At 45.8% G+C, this 18,687-nt stretch overlaps 1 protein-coding gene across 1 annotated transcript in view; it reads right to left on the minus strand.

Annotated features, from left to right (window-relative positions):
• Nucleotides 1–18,687, minus strand: part of LOC144676471 (sodium channel protein type 4 subunit alpha-like) — a 199,818-nt gene that overhangs the window by 156,588 nt on the left and 24,543 nt on the right. The window contains exons 8-10 of the mRNA XM_078537156.1: nucleotides 6,832–6,943; nucleotides 4,550–4,797; nucleotides 211–396 (exon numbers count right to left, since the gene is read on the minus strand). Of these exons, the coding sequence (XP_078393282.1) occupies nucleotides 211–396; nucleotides 4,550–4,797; nucleotides 6,832–6,943 (546 nt within the window). The remainder of the gene's footprint in view (nucleotides 1–210; nucleotides 397–4,549; nucleotides 4,798–6,831; nucleotides 6,944–18,687) is intronic.

An 18,687-nucleotide genomic window follows, 5' to 3' on the forward strand; every position in this document is an offset into this window, starting at 1 on the left:
CAACAAGATCTAGCTAGCATGTAACCGACCAACATAATTGCCATTCACATATTCTATAAAGTCAACAATAGTTACCTAACAGTAGAAATATATTTTTAAAGCATATTCACAGATCAATGTTAAAGCATTTTCAATACTGTAGCATATGGACTGCAATTGTAGCAGAACAAATTAGTAAACTTTTCATAGAGACAAATAGAAAGTGCTTACCATTCTCAGTGATCGTATCATGGAAAGTTTAAGTGTCGGAATATTTATTGTGGAAAGTACCCATTCTAAGCAAGTCAGCAGAACAATAATAAAATCAAATGTATTCCATCCATTTCTCAAATAGGCCATAGGATTTAGTGCAGTCACCTTCAAAATAGCTTCTATTATAAAAATAATTGATAAAACCTGTATTAAACGAGAAACAATTATTGAGAATGAGTAACAAATCTAAAAATAAGAGATGCAATGGAGGGTTAAGGTTTTAATCATACTTTAATAAACAGAATGTCGGAATAAATGCTGTGTGTGGTGTATGTTCGTAAAAAATATCCTGTCTTTGCTATTTTACTGAAGGTTTAGTAAGATAGGTATATTACACCCAATTGTTTTCAGAAATTCTTACACTCTTTACTATATTTCCAATTTACAATAGTGTAACAGTGAAATAAATACTAAATTATTTAATTATAATACCCTGGTGTATACGTATATATCTACATATAATTTAAAAAGTGGACTAGAAATTGGGGCTTTGCATTTTGTGACCTTCCTGCACCCATTGCAGTGGAGATAGGCAGCAGGCAGATGTTCCATATTTATTCTATTGTAGTGTTGGTCTGTGCTAGCTTCCTAAATGCACAGCATATGCTGATAGCACATGATGCAGCCACCTTGCTCTTCTTAAGGACAGTTCATCCCTCTTCAAGGGAAGGCTCACTGAATTACAGGAGGCTTTTCCTGAATGCTAGTGCTGCAATTCCGAAGAAGAAAATTGGAACACCAGGGGAGAGAGAAGGCTCCCAAACTTATGGAATCAGTGCTGCAGCCCTTAGCTTTAGGGGTAGACAGGAGGAGAGACATCATGGTTCTGCAGGGGGCAGAAGGCCCTCCAGGACTATCCTCAGAAGGGATTGGGAGCAAATAACCAGGGAGATCAATTCTCAGAGACTGGACCCAGGCACCTGGCAGCAGTGCCTCAAGAAGTCTAATGGCCTCACTCAGGTGCTTAAGGTCAGTGAATGCACCTTCCCGTGACATTCCCTACCCACTACACCACCAAAATCTCACATTGCTGAATACGCCACAACCCCATGACTCATCCATTAGCAGTTCCTGGCACTAAAGACGTACTCCTAACATCCGGATATCCCACCTCACCCTCACAGCCATTCCAATGATACTAGCCTCACACTCAGCTCCCATTGCCTCCAGCTATCCAGCTATGACAGGTGCATCACCCAAACACACTGCAACACAATAACTGACATTCTTCTTCTCTCTCTCTCTTTCAGGACAAGGTGGCACACAATAGAAGAGAGCTGAGCAGAAATGATGAGAGACAAGGACACCTGAGTCTCCTGAGCCCTGTGGAGGAGATATCATCACAGTGATAAAGCCCGTGGCATCCAGTGTCACTGATAACATTGAGGCTGTCAATATATTTCTGCCTTATGTTTCTTCTCATTTTCCAGCTTACTGCTATCTGGCATGATGTGCAAGCTGCAGATGGTGTGACTCTGACAATCTTGCATTCCACCCCAGTCCTCCTCCATCACATCAATATTCCCCTTTCTGAATTCCTGCTTTCTGACACCCAAGAACTGCCATCTGCCCAGTCATAGCAACCCTAGGAGGAAGAGAGAGCAACAGCATTGCACTAATGGAGAGACTTCATCGCTTCATCTGACACTCACAGCCACCAACTCAGATATTGGCACTGCATGCACATTAGACACAAGTATAGAGTTGAGATCTGCAGATTGCGTGGCACTTGTAGTGACTGGGCTACAACCAGGCGAGAGGAGAAGATAGTTTCTGTGCCAGCCCACTGGAAGGTGAGGTTGCAGACAAGTTCTGCTACAGGGGACTCAGTTGAGGACCTCAATGGGGAAGCATACAGGAGAACATTGATAATGAGGCACACCAAAATGTCAGGTGCATTGGCTGGCCTGCCAGACAATCTCCAGTCATTGTCATGGAGCACGGAGTAATCCGGCTCCAACTTGGCTGAGACATTGTGCAGAGCTTCCCCTTTCCACAGCCTCTGCACCATCTCCCTGCTGTGCAGCTAACCCAGAAGCACTGCTACTACTGCTCCCATATTTGTTGCACATTTGTGTGGACAGGTCACCAACTCCTCTGCCCTACCCCTGTGAGGATTCTGCAACACTCTGCCAAATCCAAAAGCACCCCATTGTACTTTCAGACAACAGCAACAGCAGAAATTGTTCTAAATTACCTTACCTGCAAGTTGTGTGCCTACCCCTTTAAATAATGCTATTGCCAGGCCTCTATTGCAGCTGAATGCAGATGAGTGACAAGTGAATACATTGAATGGATCGACAGGGTTCAAGTTCGCAAATAGAGCGTCAAATCAGCCAGCTTGGCTGAGTGACATCATGACAGTACCAATTCAGAGGTTTCCTGCAAGGGCTGAGCATCCTTCCCAGCATGGAGTACTGTGTGGGCCACACTAGAGGCAGCTAGATGCACAGCCTGTCCCACTTAGAGGGCCTCCTGCTTCCATTGCACCATCTGCAGTCGCGCTACATACCCAAATATCAAGCCCTGTGTATTTAAGGAATTTGAGGAATTCCAGCACAATTTCTCTCTGATTAAATATACTTATACTTTGGTGCTTGTATTTTGTGTTGTGAACCCCCATCCAAAAATAATTGTCAGGATCCTGTTGGACAAATAACAATGTGTTAAAGATAAAAAACAAAAACAGAATTACCTGGAAAAACTCAGCAGGTCTGGCAGCATCGGCGGAGAAGAAAAGAGTTGACATTTCAAGTCCTCATGGCCCTTCGGCAGAACTGAGTAAAGTTAGGAGAGGGGTGAAATATAAGCTGGTTTAAGGTTGGGGGTGGGGAGAGATATTTCACCCCTCTCCTAACTTTACTCAGTTCTGCCGAAGGGTCATGAGGACTCGAAACGTCAACTCTTTTCTTCTCCGCCGATGCTGCCAGACCTGCTGAGTTTTTCCAGGTAATTCTGTTTTGGTTTTGGATTTCCAGCATCCGCAGTAGTTTTTTGTTTTTATCAATGTGTTAAAGATGCTGTCATTAATGCACAAATTGGCCAGACAATTCATGGGATTAAGAAATATGTTGTGAGTTGTGATTCTGCAAAACTGGCCAAACAATTAACAATGCTTCACACAATTGGCATCTTACTCTTAGATTCCGAGTTATTTTTAACAATTTGCTGGAATTGCACGTTAATAGTCCATTAAACTCATCACAGAACATTAAGTCTGGTAATTAACAGTGCAAGTACATTTTGAAGGATGTAATTATTATTAATGCAGTACCAATCAATTTCTGGTGCAGAAATTGAACAATTTAAACTGTGAAGTCTCATTCCTTCAGGTGCTAGATTGTTCTTGGAGATTTTAACAATACCAAATATTTAATTTTTTTTCTTAGTTTCCTTTCAGTCTCTACTTTCTCCCTTTCTTAATCCAATCTTTTTTTCTCTTTTTATTTCTCACTCTGAACTTGATTTGACTAATTCACTCTCTGTTCCTCTGTTTCTTTTTAAATCTTTAAATCTTATTGATAAAGGAGATACAATATTGGTCCATCATTCACTAAGATCCAAGATGCTCCATTATACTCACTGCACCACATAAAGCTTGCCCTTTCAGAAAGTTACGGAGCAAAAGATTTTTAAACCGAAGGATGCAGATAAGAGTCTCAATCAGCATGAGGTGAGCGCCCAGCTCAATGAGATCCAGCCCATTAATGAATTTATAATTTTATTTTATCTCAGTCTATTAGCAGAAGTACGACGTCATACCTGTTTTGAAGTGAAAAGTCGGTCCTATTCGACCATAGAATTTGAACTGAAAAATTTTGGCATTGAAAACGTATGTTTGGACTCATCTTGATGCAGTATCTGTACTTGAAAATGGTTTTTATACATTTTTATTGGTCGGGGTTTTAAGTCCTAACCTCAGCCTAGAGCCTAAGGTGGGCTCTACCTTTGCTCCTAGAGACCAGGTATGATGGATCTGACCAGGTGTGTCTCCACTAACCACACACTGGATCTCACTGAGTACAGGATTCAGGAACTCCTGAAGTAGGAAGTCCCCATACACACATGATGATGGCTGTGTTTGGAATGAGCAGAGACTCCAGCTCCAATAGTTCATCGCGGATACTGTGCATCTGGGTCCTCGCTTAGATTTTTACCATTCTGGTGGACTACTGCCAAAACAGAAACACGCCAGAATGGCTGTAGAATTTTTGGCAATCAAGTCTTATTTCATTGAATATTGTGGATAAATCACATACCTTGTGTTTTTTATGTGCTTATCTTGCACAATACTTACAGTGTTCCCACTTTCTAGGGCATGAGAGTAAGGTGCTTGATGGTAGTCTATCGACAGCAGAAGAGTATTTATTAGGATGCAGATAGTAATCACCCCTTCAAAAATTGGGTGTGAAACAATTATCATTAAATAATCCTGCAGCCTTAAAAATGTTGGACAACAGGTCCAAGAACAAAACTTTCGCTTCAATCTTTTTTTGAAGGAATAACATTTTGACTTCTTTTGTTTATCAGTTTCTTCCTCCTCATCTGCAGGAAAAATATAAAACATTCAAAAGTGAAAACACTAACACTGACCTAAACAAAAGCAAAGTACTGAGAATGCTAGAAATCTGAAATAAAAACAAAAATTGCTGGAAATATTCAGCACGCCTATCAGCATCCATGGAGAGAGAAACAGTTAACATTTCAGGTCGATGACCTGCCATCAACAGTTTTATATTCACGTACTATTCACTTAAATGCAGGGTAAAATATAATTGACCAACAGTGGGCTAACTGACAGGTATTGAGCTATTTAGATTCAGCTTCTTAATTTCATCAAAGTGAACTTACATTGTTTGGATGAGAAGTTATCAACCTGAAACATGTCTTTTTCTTAGACATTTCTTAGGTCTGTATTGTTTAGTCCAGGTGGTGCCTACTGAATTCTCAGGGGAGGCCAGATGCAGCAGAGAGGACTCAAAATCAAATGTACAAATAGACCTAAAATTAATGCTGGCAGGTTCTTTAAGGATAACCTGAACAAAATGGCAACTACCATCTTGCGCAGCATCGTGGGAAAAACTGTACTTGCATAATATAGCTAGTCTCCTGTTTTCAACCAGCCCCACATTCCTCAAATCCCATTAGCAAAAATCATGAATGACTGCTGAGCTCTGTCCCTCCTCTACTTTAAATTAATCTTGAAGCCTGCAAGATTTCTGTGGAACCAAAACTTATCTCAGGCCATTAGCAGAAAAGGGATCAGAGGCTGTCAGCTCCTTGCCTGGTCACTTGATCCCAATAGCTAGATTATAGAGGTTTGGGAGAGCACACCTGTGATCTCCCACTCTTACACAAACAGCATTAACAATGAGTTATCTCAGGCTGAACTTCAGGAGTTCTTGGTTCAAAAACGATAGAAGCCCAAGAATTAGCATTTCTTTTAACTCTTTCAAGGGATGTGGGAATCGCTGGCTGGGCTGGCATTTGTTGCCCATCCCTAATTGCCCTTGAGAAGGTGGTGGTGAGCCGCCTTCTTGAACTGCTGCAGTCCATTTAGTGCGGGTACATCCACACTGCTGTTAGGGAGGGAGTTCCAGGATTTTGACCCAGCGACAGTGAAGGAACAGCGATATATTTCTAAGTCAGGATGGTGAATGGCTTGGAGGGGAACTTCCAGCGGGTGGTGTTCCCATGCATATGCTGCCCCTATCTTTCTAAGTAGTAGTGGTTGCATGTTTGGAAGATACTATCGAAGGAGCCTTGATGAGTAGCTGCAGTGTATCTTGCATATGGTACACACTGCTGCGACTATGTATCGGCGGTGGAGGGAGTGAATGCTTAAGTTGGTAGATGGAGTGTTGATCAAGCCATTTGCTTTGTCCTGGATGGTGTCAAGATTCCTGAGTGTTGTTGGAGCCATACTCACTTTTTAAAAAAGTAATTTGATTTTAGTACTTATCATTTCCTGGTTGGCTATCTGTGAGAATTTTTTAACGCAGTTGGTTGCTTGGACAGCTTGATGACATCACTGCAATCCAACAGTGGCAATTCCATTAAATTATGCTACTAACCATTGCTAGTCAAATACCTTGATTATTGGCAACCGTTGCCTAAGTTCAAAAGAAAGTTAATTTCATTGTTGTCCTTGAAGTTGTGAAAAAATTTAGCAGCTTACTGTCATTCTAACCTGATGGCTAAACAGTACTTAGAAGGTTTGCTTTCAGAGTGAAATGTAGACACAGTAAGTAGCTGTTGCTAAAACAAGTTCTGATACCTGTAGTGTCTGTTTTACACTCTGCCATATGAAATATATTTTCAAACTAAAATATGTTTCTATATTCCAAATAGTCTTGGGTGGAACGTTTTCTCCAATTTCGTGATCAATAATAAAGCCCTCATTTCAAACTCAGAAACGTCCAACATTATTTATCCCAAACTTAAGTATTTTCAAAATAGAGGCTAAAGTAAAGATTGTAGGTTTAAGTGAAAAGGGTAGAAAGTAATTATGTGCTTAACAATACAAATGCCAATACCAATGAAGACAATTGATTCACAAATAATCCAATGTGAACTCACCGAGCTGTGAAATTTCTGTTGCCCACGATATTATAGACTCCATAGAGAAACCCCGAGTCAGCTTTTTTCCACATTGACGAAACCGTTCTTTTGGATTAAGATCTTTTGCGCGCTAGAAAATAATTCAGCAAACATAATTATTGAGCAAGCGTGAAACGCGCCCTGAGAAAGGCTCAGCACTGCTGGTGGGGGCAGGAAGAGGTTGGGCACTGACATCACCACAGGTGCTGGTGAACGTTTCCACTGACAGACAGACAGACAGGAAGGCAGACAGGGGCCTCAGGGAGCTGCAGACCTGTCAATAATAAAGGAAAACACAAAAATGCTGCAAAAAATATCCATGCAGCACAATCAAGCACCTGAAAGCATACCTCATAAAAAAAAAGTCCCCAGATATTTCTTTTTATTTTATATCCTAACAGAGATTTCATCCCACCCTTGGATAAGGTTTCATCAAAAATGTAAAGCCCATCTGGCCGATTGGCCCATCCACTAACCATAAGGTTGAACAGGCCACGAAAAATCGCTTACAGTTGATTGTTGGAGGGTGTGCTAAAGATTGGAAGAGTGCCTACCTAGCGAAATATCATGTGAGTGATGTTGGGACGCTTGCCTGATGTCATCTCCTGCGATTTTATGCCCATTTGGGTCAGGCACACGCTCGCCCGTGGGATGTAAAATTCAGGCCTAGAAACTATATACATAGGTACAGTAAAGGTTCAAGCTAGCAGCTGTCTCCATGCTTGCTTCTACACATGGCTCTGTCCAACACTACACTGACCTCTAGGTGTGGGTCATGTATTCATTTAATCACTGTGTGGGTGGTACTGTACTCAGTCTCATGTTAACACCTTATGTGCCAGACCCTTATACTACAGGTGTAAGAACTCTTCAGTTGAACTGGATGACAGTAGCTGCATGGATATGAAATTGGCTGAGTGACAGGAAATGAAGAGTAGTGGTGAATGGTTGTTTTTTGGACTGGAGGAAAGTTTATAGTGGAATTCCCCAGGGATCAGTGTTAGGATCCCTGCTCTTTCTGACATATATTAATGACCTAGATGTTGGTGTACAGGGGCACAATTTTAAAATTTGCAGATGATATGAAACTTGGAAATATTGTGAACCATGAGGAGGATATTGTAGAAATTCGAGAGGATATAGTTGACAAATGGGTGGACAAGTGGCAGATGAAATTTAATGCAGAGAAGTGTGAGGTGACTCATTTTGGGAGGAAGAGTGTAGAGAGACAATGTAAAATAAAGGGTATAATTCTACAGGGGATAGAGGAGCAGAGGGATCTGGGTATTTATGTTCACAAATTACTGAAGGTGGCAGGACAGGTTGAGACCATTGTTAATAAAGCATATGGCATCCTGGGCTTTATCAATAGGTGCATAGAGTACAAAAGCAAGGAAGTTATGTTAAACTCTATAAAATGCTGCTTTAGGCTCAGCTGGAGTACTGCATCCAGTTCTGGGCACCACACTTTAGGAAAGATGTGAAAGCATTAGAGCGGGTGCAGAAAAGATTCCTGAGAATGGTTCCAGGGGTGAGGAACTTCAATTATGTAGAAAGTTTGGAGAAGAGAAAGTTGAGAGGAGATTTGATAGAGGTATTCAAAATCATGAGGTGCCTGGACACAGTAGATAGGGAGAAATTGTTCTCATTGACGGAAGGATCAAGAACCACAGGGCACAATTTTAAGGTAATTGGCAAAGGAAACACTGGAGACATGAGGAAAAACCTCTTCATGCAGCTAGTGGTTAGGATTTGGAATGCACTGTCTGAGAGAGAAATGGAAGTAGGGTCAGCTGAGGCTTTCAAAGGGGAGTTGGATCATTATTTGAAAAGGAAAAGTGTGCAGGGCTACGGGGAAAAGGTGCAGGAGTGGCACGAGGTAAATTGCTCTCTCAGTGGGCCAGCAGAGACATGGTGGGCTGAATGCCTTTCTTCTGTGCTGTAACCATTCTATGATTCTAGGTTTTCAAACCCTTCACAGGATAAAAGAGCGTTAGGAGAGCTGAGACGCAGGATAAAAAAGTGCGAAGACAGTGGCGGAGACACAGGATGAGAATGCGAGGAGAGTGGACCTGCGTGAGAAGGGCAGTGGTGGCGGGAGATAAAAGCTGGCGGCAGAGAACCCCTTCGACCTGTTTCTACCTGTCAGAGTCAAAGTGTGGTGGCGTAGGAAAACAGGTAGGTGATTGGTGGGTATCTCTTCTGTGTCTCTTTTGATTAGCCAAGTGGTCTAAATCAGGAGACATTATTACAGCTGAAGAGTATAGTTAAGAAATTCACGTTAAAAATAATTAATTAAATAGAATAGAGATGGCTGGGCAGGTGATGTGTTGCAGCTGTAGTATGTGGGAACCGGTGAACGCCGGTGCGATCCACGGTGACCAAATCTGCAGCAAATGTTGGTTGCTCAAGAAACTTTGACTCAGAGTTGATGAGCTCGAGTCTGAGCTGTGGACACTGTGACACATCAGAGATGGGGAGAGTTACCTGGACACTATGTTTCAGGAGGAAGTCACACTCCTTAGATTAATTATATCAAATTTGGACCGTAGTCAGGGACAGGAGGGTGTGAGGCAGGTATGGAGATCCAGAACCTAGCTTTGGAGGAGCCTCAGCCCTTGTCTCATAGGTAAGAAGTTCTGCTCCCAATGTAGACGAGGGCACAGACTGCAGGGAGGTTGAGCGAACTGAACATAGCACTGTAGTACAGAGCGCCATTCAAGTGGGGGCAGAAAAGAGAAATGTAGTAGTAATAGGGGATAGTATAGTTAGGGGAATAGATACTGTTCTCTGCAGCATAGACAGAGAGTCCTGAAGGCTAACTGGTGCTAAGGTTAAGGACATCTCTTCTGGGCTGGAGAGGATCTTGGAATGGAAGGGAAAGGATCCAGTTGTTGTGGTCCACGGAGGTACCAAAACATAGGTAGGACTAGGAAAGAGGTTCTGCTAAGGGACTACGAGCAGCTCGGGGCTAAATTATAAAGCAGAACCACAAAGGTAATAATCTCCGGATTACTACCTGAGCCACGTGCATATTGGCGTAGGGTAAATATGATTAGAGAGGTAAATGGTTGGCTCAAAGATTGGTGTGGGAGAAATGGGTTCTGATTCGTGGGCACTGGCACCAGTACTGGGGAAGGGGAGAGCTGTTCCATTGGGATGGGCTTCATTTGAAGTATGCTGGGACCAGTGTCCTGTCAAATTGTATAACTAGGGTTGTAGATAGGACTTTAAACTAATTAGTGGAAGAGAGGGTTCAATTTTATTTTAATTCATTCCTGGGATGTGGGCTTCGCTGGCTGGGCCAGCATTTATTGCCCATCCCTAATTGCCCTTGAGAAGGTGGTGGTGAGCTGCCTTCTTGAACCGCTGCAGTCCATGTGGTGTAGGTAAACCCACAGTGCTGTTAGGAAGGGAGTTCCAGGATTTTGACCCAGTGACAGTGAAGGAACGGTGATATATTTCCAAGTCAGGATGGTGAGTGACTTGGAGCGGAACTTCCGGGTGGTGGTGTTCCCATCTATCTGCTCTCCCTGTCCTTCTAGATGGTAGTGGTTGTGGGTTTGGAAGGTGCTGTCAAAGGAGCCTTGGTGAATTCCTGCAGTGCACCTTGTAGATGGTACACACTGTTACTACTGTGCATCGGTGGTGGAGGGAGTGAATGTTTGTGGGTGTCCTCCATCAAGCAGGCTGCTTTGTCCTGGACAGTGTCAAGCTTCTTGAGTGTTGTGGGAGCTGCACTCATCCAGGCAAATGGAGAGTATTTTATCACACTCCTGACCTGATGGTGGACAGACTTTGGGGAGTCAGGAGGTGGGTTACCCGTCGCATGATTCCGAGCCTATGACCTGCTCTTGTAGCCACAGTAATTATATGGCTAGTGCAGTTCAGTTTGTGGGCAATGGTAGCCCCCAGGATATTGATAGTGGGGGGTTCAGTGATGGTAATGCTATTGAACATCAAGTGGCGATGGTTGGATTCTCTCTTGTGGAGATGGTCAATGCCTGACACTTGTGTGGTGTGAATGTTACTTGCCACTTGTCAGCCCAAGCCTGGATATTGTCCAGGTCTTGCTGCATTTGGACATGGACTGCTTCAGTATCTGAGGAGTCGCAAATGGTGCTGAGCATCATGCAATCATCGGTGAACATCCCAATGACCTTATGATGGAAGGAAGGTCATTGATGAAGCAGCTGAAGATGGTTGAAGGGAAGTTTAAAAAATCAAAAAGAAACGAGAGAGCAGAGGTGCAGCATAGTGAAGAGGCAAATGACAATCAAAGTGTAACAAGATTGGGCAGAAAATATAAGCAGAAGAATGCAGCAGAAGTTAGAACCAGAATGAGAAATAATGGTAAAAAGTCAAAGCTTAAGGCTCTTTATCTGAATGCACAAAGCATTTGTAACAAGATAGATGAGTTGATGGCACAAATAGAAATAAATGAATATGACTTGATAGCTTTTAGAATGATGTGGCTGCAGGGTGACCAAGACTTGGAACTTAATATTCAAGGGCATTCGACATTACGGAAAAATTGGCAAAAAGGAAAAGGAGGTGGGGTAGCTTTGTTAATAAAGGAAGGTATCAGTGCAGTGGTGACTAGTGATATAGGTGCAATAGATTGTGATGTGGAATCAATTTGGGTGAAAATAAGGAATTGCAAGGGAAGGAAGTCACTGGTGGCAGTCGTCTATAGGCCCCTGAAGAGTTGCCTCACTGTAGGACAAAGCATAAATCAGGAAATTATGGAGGCATGTAAGAAGGGTGCTACAATTGTCATGGGTGATTTTAATCTGCATATTGACTGGACAAATCAGATTGGCAGAGGTAACATGGAAGATGAATTTGTAGAGTGCACCAGGGATTGTTTCTTAGAGCACCGTGTTGCAGACCCTACCCGGAAACAGGCTATTTTAGATCTAGTAATGTGTAATGAGGTAGGATTAATAAGAGATTTTGTAGTTAAGGATCCTCTAGGGGCTAGTGATCACAACATGGTAGAATTTCAAATTCAGTTTGAGGGCGAGCAACTTGGGTCTCAAACCAGTGTCCTCAACTTAAATAAGGGCAATTACAGAGGTATGAAGAAAGAGTTGTCTAAAGCGGGCTGGGAAAATAGACTAAGGGGAAGGTCAGTGGATGAGCAGTGGCAGACATTTAAGCAGATACTTCATAAAGCTCAGCAAAAAGTTATCCCTGTCAGAAACAAGGACTCGATGAGAAGGATGAACCACCCGTGGTTAACAAAGGCGGTCAAGGAGAGTGTCCAATCAAAAACTAAGGCATACAAAGCGTGAAAACTAGTGGCAGGCCAGAGGATTGGGAATTTTTTTAGGAACTAGCAGCGGATGACTAAAAAGCTAATGAAGAGGAGAAAATTGATTATGAAAGTAAATTGGTAAGAAATTTAAAAACAAACAGCAAGAGTTCCTATGGGTATATAAAAAGGAGAGTTGTTAAAGTGAGCATGGGACCCTTGGATGATGCGACTGGAGAATTGATAACAGGGAACAGGGAAATGGCAGATAATTTAAACCAATATTTTGCATTGGTCTCCACGGTGGAGGACACTATAAACATCCCAAAGATATCAGATAATCAAGGAGCAAATGGGAGGAAAGATCTTGTAACAGTCTCTATCATGAGGGACAAAGTATTTGACAAACTAATGGGATTAAAGGCAGGCAAGTTGCCAGGACCTGATGGCCTGCATCCAAAGGTTTTAAAGGGAGTGGCTGCAGAGATAGTGGAGGGATTGGTCGAAATATTCCAGAAGTCCCTGGATTCTGGGAGGGTCCCAGCAGATTTCAAAACCGCTAATGTGATGCCCCTGTTTAAGGGAGGGAGAGAAAAAGTAGGAAACTATAGGCCAGTCAGCCTAACATTTGTTGTTGGGAAAATGCTAGAATCCATTATTAAGGAAGAAATAGCAGGGCATTCAGAAAAGCTTAATGTAATCAAACAGAGTCAACATGGTTTTGTGAAAGGGAAATCATGTTTGACAAATTTGCTACAGTTCTTTGAGGATATAACAAGCAGAGTTGATAAAGGGGAACCAGTAGATGTAGTGTATTTGGACTTCCAGAAGGCAATCGATAAGGTGCCACATAAAAGGCTACTGCACAAGATAGGAGCTCATGGTATAAGCATGGATTGAGGATTGGTTAACACACAGAAGGCAGAGAGTCGGGATTAATGGGTCTTTTTCAGGGCCAAAACTTTCTGTTTGGCAGGTGGGCGGAGCAGGTGCAGACGTGGACGGGCATGGACCCAAACACTGCCCACGATTGGGGCCGCACTGCCGTTTTGCATGGGCGGGCCAATTAAGGCCCGTCCAGCACATTTCTGAATCCCGTGGAGAACCGGAATGTGAAGGTTGCGGCAGGCGTGTACAGACCACCGGGTCCAATGGTGACTCGGCAGTCTGTTTAAAAGGTCTGGCAGCCTCCTGTAGGCTGTTCGCTATGGTCAGCTGCAGTTCCAACCGCATGGGGTCTGCTCAGCAGGTCAATCTGGAGGGAAGGGCAGAGGAGCAGGGCAGGCTGCAGGGTCTGCCCCAGGAGTAGGGCAGGCTGCAGGGTAGGCCAGCGGGGGGCCAATGTGCCCCTCGCTTCTCTGCTGGTTGCCTTGCTGCCCTTCTCGAGGAGATGTCAGCACGGTGGAGGGCGCTGTTTCCCCAGGATGGGAGGAGGAGGCCCCCCCACATGACAAAGCGTGCCTGGGAGGAGCTCCCGCGATGTGGTGCGGCGCGCCTGGATCTAGTGCCGTATTCGCTTCAATGATTTGTTGTGCTCTGGAAGGGTGAGTACCATGTTGGTATTGGGCATTTAACCCAGCAGGTAGCCTTAGCCTTTGAGGGCCCCCCACCCCCCACAAGTCTTACTGTTGTGACTGCATTGAATCATGTTGGGCATTTCTTGTACGCTGGATGGTTAAGCAGATAGTGACCATGCATATATCAGCCTCAGTGGTTCATGAGGAGTTGGGTTCTCCCCCGCACCATGTATTGCTCTTAGTCGCACATGACGAGTCTGGAGGCAACCTGCAGGAGATGCAGCTAGGCACATACTCAGAACTCCAACACGTCCTATTCACGGTGATGAGATTATGGAAGGGGAGCTTCAAGGTTTCGTGGCCAAGAGCCATCTGCTGCCCTTGATGCTGCACCTAGTTGCGCCTCCTTGCCATGGGAATTAAGACTTTGTGTTTCTTAAAGTGATGGATGCAGAATGTGTCCAAGGTGGCCATTGGGGGGAGGGGGGTTGGGAGCAGTTGTACTATTTTTTTGTGACTGATCAGCAATAGCGTGGAGAGGAGGCACTTGGAGGCCTGAGATGGGCCACTGTGGTTGGGGTGTGGCGTGCGCATGCAGAGTACATGTGCGATTAGCCACAATGAATGGTCTTCTCTATTTTTCAGGAGAAAAATGCTCACAATGCCTCTGAGCGTTTGCAGACTGGAGGTGGCCAGGCCCAGTTGCTGATTTTGAGCCATTTCGAGCAGGAGGCCCTGGAGCTTGAGAAGCGCCATGCGCCCAGGTCCACAGGTGTTGGTGAGGATTGGGTGGAGCGGCCAGGTATTCGAGGTCCACAGTGACATCCACTCTGTCTTCCCACCATCCAAAGCACTGATGATTGTTATTGTAGCAACATTGCTCATTCATAGACTGATAGACTCAGAGGTGTGAGTCATAGACAAAGGGCCCTCGGCCCTTCGAAGATGCACGTGTCAAGCACCTTCCAAAGTCACCTTATCCCATTTCTGACCACTATCCCCATGGCCTTGTATGCCATAGCATTGCAGTTGTACATCCAAATACTTATTACGTTAGGAGAGTTTCTGCGTCTACCACCCTTTCAGCCAGTGCGTCCTACATTACTGTGCGTAAAAGCTCCTCATCACCTCACCTGTCAACCTCAAGCCCCTTACCTTAAATCAATGCCACCAGGTTACTCATCCCTCCGCCAAGGGGAAAAGTTCCTTTCTGTCAACCCTATCTATGCCCCTCATAATGTTATAAAGCTCAATAATGTCTCCCCTCAATCTCCTGTGCTCCAAGGCAAAGGTCCCCAGTCTATGCTATGTGTCCTCAGAACTCCAATTCTCCAGCCCAGCATGCATCCTGGTCAGCGACCTCTGCACTCTCTCCACTCCAATCTCATCCCTCCCATGAAGCGCTGATTACAACTGCATGCAACATAAAAGGCAACATAAACTGATTGTTCCATATCTTCTCTAACTTCCAAAGGCTGTGGAGTCAGCAGCGTTTTCTGCACTTGCAACATGACCTCCCTGTTTCTACATTCTATTCCTCGGCTAATAAAGGCAAGCATGGCATTTACCTTCTTAAACGCCTTATGTACCTGTCCCGCTACCTTAATGGACCTGTCAACATGCCCAGCAAGATCCTTCTGATCCTCCTTACTTTCCACGATCTTACCATTCCTCATGTATTCCCGTACTTTGTTTCTCCTGCCCAAGTGCATCACCTCACACTTATCTACATAACATTCCATTTGGCATTCCTTATGCCATCTGACCAGCCTGTCTGTATCCGCCTGTAATGTTTGGGCCTCCTCCTGACTATTTGCCACCCCACCAATCTTCGTCTCCATAGGTTCTGGAAGGTTGAGCGTATAATGAGCCAGGGGGAAAAGGATGAAGTGTGTCACTGTGTGGAAGCTAACTGATCCACTGTCCTTGTTGTTATTTTCAGCATCATCAGAGCCTGGCGACCATGATCTATTGCAGATGCTGCCTCTCACACCTGAGGGCCCTCAGATGTCACCTGTGTCACACCATTTCTGTGAGGCAGGCACCAGCGCAGATACTAGCACATCGGTGGGAATTGCAACATCAGCTAGTGTCCCAGGGCACAGTGGAGAGGGCACTTCACAATCGCTGGAGGAGATGGCAGGGACAGAGTGCCGATGGCGCCAGCAGCCGGAGAACTGCAGGGGACGAGGCACATGCTGAGTCGGGGCGTGATGATCTGCTCGTCCGCGACGCAGCAGCTGCAGGAAATGCTGCCGGGTGTGCGGGAGCATCTGGGGGAGATACATGAGGCTGTGCTTCGCTTGGTGTCTGTCATGGAGGAGTCTACGTGGAGCATCACTGATGCAATGAGCCTCATGGCAGAGCATCGTGCTTCCTCCACGGAGAGAGTGGCGGCTCTCGTGGAGAGGGGCTTCCAGGAGAACAAGCAGCTTCTCCTAGGGTTACGCTCAGACCTGCAAGCCCTCACAGCGCCAGTGGCCACAGCTGGTCAGTGCCAATGTGGGAGATGGTGTGGGCTTCAAGCTTCCCTGTTCTTTGCCCCTCCATCGACGGTGAGCAGGGAGGTCCGACCTCACGTCAGAGCAGCAGCTGCCTGTCGTACCTGCGGGCTCCTCTCAGGGCGCTCTGGATGAGGGCACCAGTTGCTCCGCCCCTCTTCCAGTGACTGCTTCATCGGGTGAGGCTGCGACGACTGGGGAGATGCCAGCTGTGGAACTGGCAGATCCCTCCCAGGCGGGGCCAGCACAGGCTCCACTGGCCAGAGGACGCCCGCCAAGGTCATCAAGACCAACAGGAGAGCAGAGTCAGCGGGCTGTCTCAGATCCCACTCCAAGCGATGGGGCGACACCAAGACGTAGCACCCGTAAATGTAAGCATAAGGCACCTTAGGCACACCACAGGTTTCTCACTGGTACTTTTGTGTTGGCCCGAGATTAGGGAATTATTATTTCTTGATGTTTGAAAAACATTTTGCTTTCATTTTGTTTGACCATATAATGGATAAAATTAAATCCAGATGTGTTACCATGGCTGAGGGTGGGTCCTTTGTGCTGCATTTGTATGTTTCACATACATGTCATGAATGCTTGAGTGGACATTGAGGTTTGTGTCCAAAGCCCTTAGTTGCAGCTGATGAAGTGGCAGATGTAGCACTTAAGTGCCGACTATGGAAGTACCAGGCAAGGCTGGTCCTCCTGATCCATTTGTGTGGAGCTAGCTGAAGGTTCATAGGATTAAAGTCTCCCGGGTGTTCTTGCCTCCTTGGTGTAGTCCTGGGTCAGCATTTAGCCCCTCATCATTCCCGTGTGCGTCCTCATCCTCAGAATCAGTGCTGGACTCATCGTGTGCAGCTGCATCCACTGCGTCAACGTCTTCATCGTCCACTGCGTCCCCCCTTTCCAGCGCAAGATTGTGGAGAGCGCAGCATGCAACCACTATCACCGAGACACAATCTGGGGGGTACTGGAGTGCGCCCCCTGAGCGGTCCAGGCATCGGAAGTACATCTTGAGAAGACCGGTGGCTCTCTCCACCATAGCCCTTGTGGAGGCGTGGCTCCTATTGTAGCCCTGCTCAGCTTCTGTTCTTGGATGGCGGAGAGGCTTCATGAGCCACCTTAGGAGGGGATAGCACTTGTCACCCAACAGACATCCATCAAGCCGAGCCTGAGCACTGAAGAGCCCCGGCACTTGGGAGTGTATGAGGATGTAGGCGTCGTGGGAGCTGCCTGGGTATCTTGCACAGACTTGTAGAATCAGCATCCTGTGATCACACACTATCTGCACGTTCATGGAGTGGAAGCTCTTCCTGTTGACGAAGGCACCGGGCTCACCTGCTGGTGCCTTGATGGCCACATGTGTACAGTCTATTGCACCCTGGACACGGGTGAAGCCAGCAATGGCGGCGAAGCCTCTGGCTCGCTGTGCTGACTTGCCTGGCCGCAGCGGAAGTGGATGAAGGTGAATGCCCGTCTGAACAGAGCGTCTGTAACCTGCTTGATACAAGTGTCGACAGCTGATTGGGAGACACCGCAAAGATCACCCACCGAGCCCTGGAAGGAGCCAGAGGCATAGAAGTGGAGGGCAACTGTGAGCTTCAGAGCTGCTGGCATGGGGTGTCCGCCCACACAGTTAGGAGAGATCTCAGAGCCAATCATCTGACAGACGTAGTTGACTGTCTCCCTTGGCAGTCGGAGCCTCCTTCGACACTGCACCTCAGTCATACTGAGGTAGCTGCTTCTCCACCTGTGTACCCTGGCAGCAGGATAGTGGAGTCTTCTGCGGCCCCTTCTACCTTGGACTACCTCTTGGCCCAGCGCCCCTTGTGTCTGTGCCTGTACTCTCAAGGTGGTTCCCCTGGAGGCTGATTGTGCACTCTTGGCCTCCTCCTTATTCTAGGCCTCCCTTCCTCCTACAGTGGACATGTCAGAACCTATACCCAGGCTAAAGGGAGGCCTCCGGAAAGCTGCAGGCCCGATAAAGATTCCTGACTGAAGAGTGCTGAGCTGAAGGTTCAAAGTACACAGAAAGCTGTTGGAATTCGTTCTGAACTGCTACAGATCACACAGGCAAGTTTAAAAAGCTTGCTGCAATAAATACTCCCAGACCAGATTGACAACACCACTGAGCCCTCTTATCCTGCCAGTGGATGAGTTTTATTAAAAAGTTGCTTACCCGTCTGCCCACTGCGCCCATGCGCCGAGCCAAAGATCGCACGGGTGCCTGAAAATCGGCATCGATTGACGATTTAAGGGCCTTAACTAACCTATTAATTAATGGCGGGCGTGTGTCGAACTTCATCGCGCGCCCGCCCAACGAAATATCACAATGGCGTGTGGTGATGTCGGGATGCTCGCCCGATGTCACCGCGCGTCATTTTACACCTTAACGTGTGGGGCCCGCCCCCGCACATCAAGCAGAAAATTCTGCCCCAGGTTGGAAACACGTAACTAGTGGAGTGCCACAAGGATCAGTCCTAGGGCCTCAATTATTTACTATCTATGTTAATGACTTGGAGGAGGGGGCAGAATGTAATGTATCCACATTTGCTGATGTTACAAA

Source organism: Cetorhinus maximus, chromosome 1, assembly GCF_964194155.1.
Source record: "Cetorhinus maximus chromosome 1, sCetMax3.hap1.1, whole genome shotgun sequence".
Lineage (NCBI taxonomy): Eukaryota > Metazoa > Chordata > Chondrichthyes > Lamniformes > Cetorhinidae > Cetorhinus > Cetorhinus maximus.